General features: G+C 41.4%; 1 protein-coding gene across 1 annotated transcript; it reads left to right on the forward strand.

The window, feature by feature from the left end:
* On the forward strand, nucleotides 415-3,425 carry LOC109834016 (transcription factor SAC51-like). The gene is made up of 4 exons (XM_020401902.1): nucleotides 415-578; nucleotides 1,163-1,782; nucleotides 1,875-2,029; nucleotides 2,176-3,425. Exon 4 carries the CDS (start codon nucleotides 2,187-2,189, stop codon nucleotides 2,973-2,975), a length of 789 nt encoding a protein of 262 aa, XP_020257491.1. The 5' UTR covers nucleotides 415-578; nucleotides 1,163-1,782; nucleotides 1,875-2,029; nucleotides 2,176-2,186; the 3' UTR covers nucleotides 2,976-3,425.

Genomic DNA, 3,620 nt, shown 5'->3' on the forward strand with positions numbered 1-3,620 from the left:
GTTAATTAATTTCATCATTATTTTGCCTAACCTAATGGGTTAGCTATCTTAACCATGTACAATACAGATGAGATAAGAAAAAACTGGTTTAAAAATAAAATATTTTGATATTTGGGGTTAAAAATAATTTATTATGATATTTGGAGTTAAAAATGAATAGTGGTAAAGTTTTGGGTTTTTAGAAATAAAACACAAAGAACTAGCCCTTGGGTTCGGACTGCGGACGCGATACACGCCCCAGTCAACCGGTTATTTGACCAGACCTGATTATTAAACAAAATCTGTTACCGCTTACAAGGCTACGCATGCTTGCAATTATTCCATACGAATACCATTGATTACATCGTAAATTCCCGAAATTCTCAGGGGTGTTTTCGTCACAAGGAGGTGATAAAATCCCCTCTCCTTCTGGTCCTCACAATCTACCCCTACCTTCGGTGAATTTTCCCCTTTATCCCTTATTCTTTCCTTCTAAATTTCGTCTCGATCCGGCGATTGCAGCTCGAAGTTTTGATTTCTAGATCGAATTGAGGCGGCTTAGTTGGCGATTTTGGGTTAAAGTTTGGACCTTTATCACTGTAAGTTGAGTTAATTCGAAGTTGATTAATTACAGGCGGATTAGACTAGGATAATGTCTGATTGTAGGGATTTGAAGGGATTTTATTCTCCGTGACTTTTTCTGTTTCTTTGTAAACCTCATTCGAGTTAATTAGTTATTGAGTTTTATATACTCTTAAATATCTGGGCTTTTTAACTTTTGTTTTCAGATTTCTGATCGTTCAGAGCTTTTTGGAGCTGTTTAACTTAGTTTTATGATCGATCCGATCAATCTGTTTATACTTCAGCAATATAGTAGGAAAAATATATATTTTTTAATTATAGATTTGTGTATTGTTTTCTGACTTTTCTTTTTAAAATTCAGATATTATCTCATCTTCACCTTGACCTTAATATTAGGCTTATTTAGTTGTATTGGTCACTTTCTGTAGTACTTCAATGATATACGTTAAATATTGTTGCTTCGAGGGGTTCGAGCTCATTAACCTTGCCTTCGTTTCTCATTTCAGCAATTTGTTACAATTCCGTGTTTTGATTCATCAACTGTTTCCCTCTATTTTTTGATAGTTTTTAAGCTAATCTACTATGAATTTGTTAACTGCAGGTTGATCTCCGGCTGTAATTCTCATAAAGAATTGAATTTGAATCTCTTTTTTTAAGTAAAGATTAGAGAGCACTATGCGGTGGTTGAGTCTTTCTGTTGACGTTTATCGAAAAGTTATCTCCTTGAACTTGTACTGCCGAGTTATCCTGTAATTTAACCTCATAAATAGCCAGTGACATTTCCCCCCTCCTCCTCTTGATCTCTATATGGGATCCAAGCCCTCATAAGAGAACTCCTCTGCGTCGTCCAAACCTCGTTAGCTTTCGCTTTCTTTTGAATCTCAGTCTTCTTGGCTTCTTTACTCTGCTCAAACAAAATTGAATTTAGGGTTTCTTTAGGCCTAACTCTTTGTTTGCTTTGATCCAATCAAGAGGACTTTAGAATTTCGGGGATTCTATTGAAGTGAGAAAGGGATTGATTTGAAGTGGATTGCACCATTGGTTTGGTATAGTAGTTGTCTGGTGGTTGGTTGGGTTTAGAGGGAAAGAAGAGTAGTAATGGTGTGCCAAGCAGCGACGCAGACGAGATTTCGAGCATTGAAACATGAGTATGGGATCGCGGGGAATGCTACCATCATCGTTCGTGTCATAGCTTGCTTCCAACCATTGCAAGATTGCCAGGTATATATTCCTTAAGACTTGCACTGCCAAATTGTTTTGATTCTCTATCAGTATGTGTAATGTGCTAACTCTTCTGATTCATCTCTTTTCAGGCTGAATACTTCCGCCACCTTCTGAAACCTGTTACGTAGATTAGTTCTTGTTCGTCGTTTAATCGGTTAATAAAGCTGGGTTTCTTTTTCCTACTTTTTTTTTCCAAAGAAGCCAGCCGCAAGAAGAAGAATCACTTTTTCTGTCATTTCCACTGGTGGGTCTCTCTCTCTCTCTCTCTCTCTCTCTCTCTCTCTCTCTCTCTCTCTCTCTCTCTCTCTCTCTAATTTTTCATATTATTGCATTTATGTTGCTATTTAGATGAATCATTTAGCAGAGTTTATCTTGGTATCAATGATTCAGGTGCCGTTTTGATGGAAAAGGACTGCGATCATTTGCAGCTCCGTAGTTTCAACTGTGCTACTAATGTCGGAGCGCCTGCTCTCGCCAAGCAGAGCACGAACCCAGTGGTGTTCCCAACCTATGCTGATCCTTATGGGTTCTTTCATCTCAATCCGGCTTTGATGCCACCTTCAAACCCTACTGGGTTTGCTTCAGGTCAAAAGAGGTTTATGGTTTTTGATCGATCAGGAGATCGAACTAACCTGATTTATACCTCGTTCGGCTCACAATTCCCCTACCCTTATCAGACCAATGCTGGTGTAAAGCAGCAGCTTCCTGCTAGCAATGAAACCAATGTCTCAAATGGGGATGTGAAGGAGGAGATGCACGAAGACACGGATGAAATTGATGCACTCCTCTACTCAGACTCTGATAATGAACAAGAAGAAGAGGAGGAGAGTACAGGCCACTCTCCATTTGATGCAACAGGAATAAACTTTGATGATAGAGAAGGAGAGGTCGCGAGCTCTGCAGTGCTGCAGCCACCGCCTCCTCCCGCCAAAAGGCGCAGGGCCTCATCTGAGCTCGACTCTTCACTGGCAGACACTGCGAGCTCAACCAACTGTTTTAGCAATGACATAGAGTGTATAAAGAAAGTTAAGAGGGAGAAGATTCATGAGACGATCGGAGTTCTGAGGCGTATACTTCCAGAGGGGAAGGGGAAAGGGAAAGATGCAGTGTCTGTTCTCGACGAAGCCATCCGGTACCTGAAATCGCTGAGGCTGAAAGCAAAAGGGCTGGGATCATCCCCAGCCATTTGAGCCAAGAACCGGTACCCGGTACTATTTGCTATCATCTAAAAGTGTGTTATGTGTATGTATGATATATATGATACTACTAGTGTGAAAAAGGGCCAGAGCCCAATGATTGAAGTTGGAATAAAGGGAAATTGTGAGCGCGCATGAGGGGAGATGATTTTTGTTGATGCACAGCCGTCTCTTTTTGACCCAGGGGATGCAAGCACGCGCGGTTGAGCCTTGAGGCATGCAGCTGGCGTGAGGAGGGGAATCACATCCAAGGCTTTCGCTTTTTTGAGTTTGTTGGTTTGCTTTATTATTCATCAGCGGTGTGTTTTTCTAAGACTAGAGAGAGTAAGATGAAAGTGATGTGTGTAGTAGCCCTCTCCCTCCTATCTTTAGGCTTTTATTGATTGATGACACTGTTATTGTAAAATGGGGATGGGGGCCGTATTTTATGAGGGCGGATGGATATTTTGTTTGTATGGGAGAAAGGGAGGCAAGAGTTGAGGTGATGTGTGAAAGGGGTTTGTGGGCTGCAGGCTTGCAGCTAGGCCGTGGTCTGAGTTGGTCTGGTGCGCTCTGTGTAGTTCGGCTTGGGTGGGCTTTGCGCTTTCTGTGTGGGTAGTACTTTCAACGGACGTAACGTGTTGTGGCCCGTGCAGAAAA

This window comes from Asparagus officinalis, chromosome 3 (genome assembly GCF_001876935.1).
Source record: "Asparagus officinalis chromosome 3, Aspof.V1, whole genome shotgun sequence".
Lineage (NCBI taxonomy): Eukaryota > Viridiplantae > Streptophyta > Magnoliopsida > Asparagales > Asparagaceae > Asparagus > Asparagus officinalis.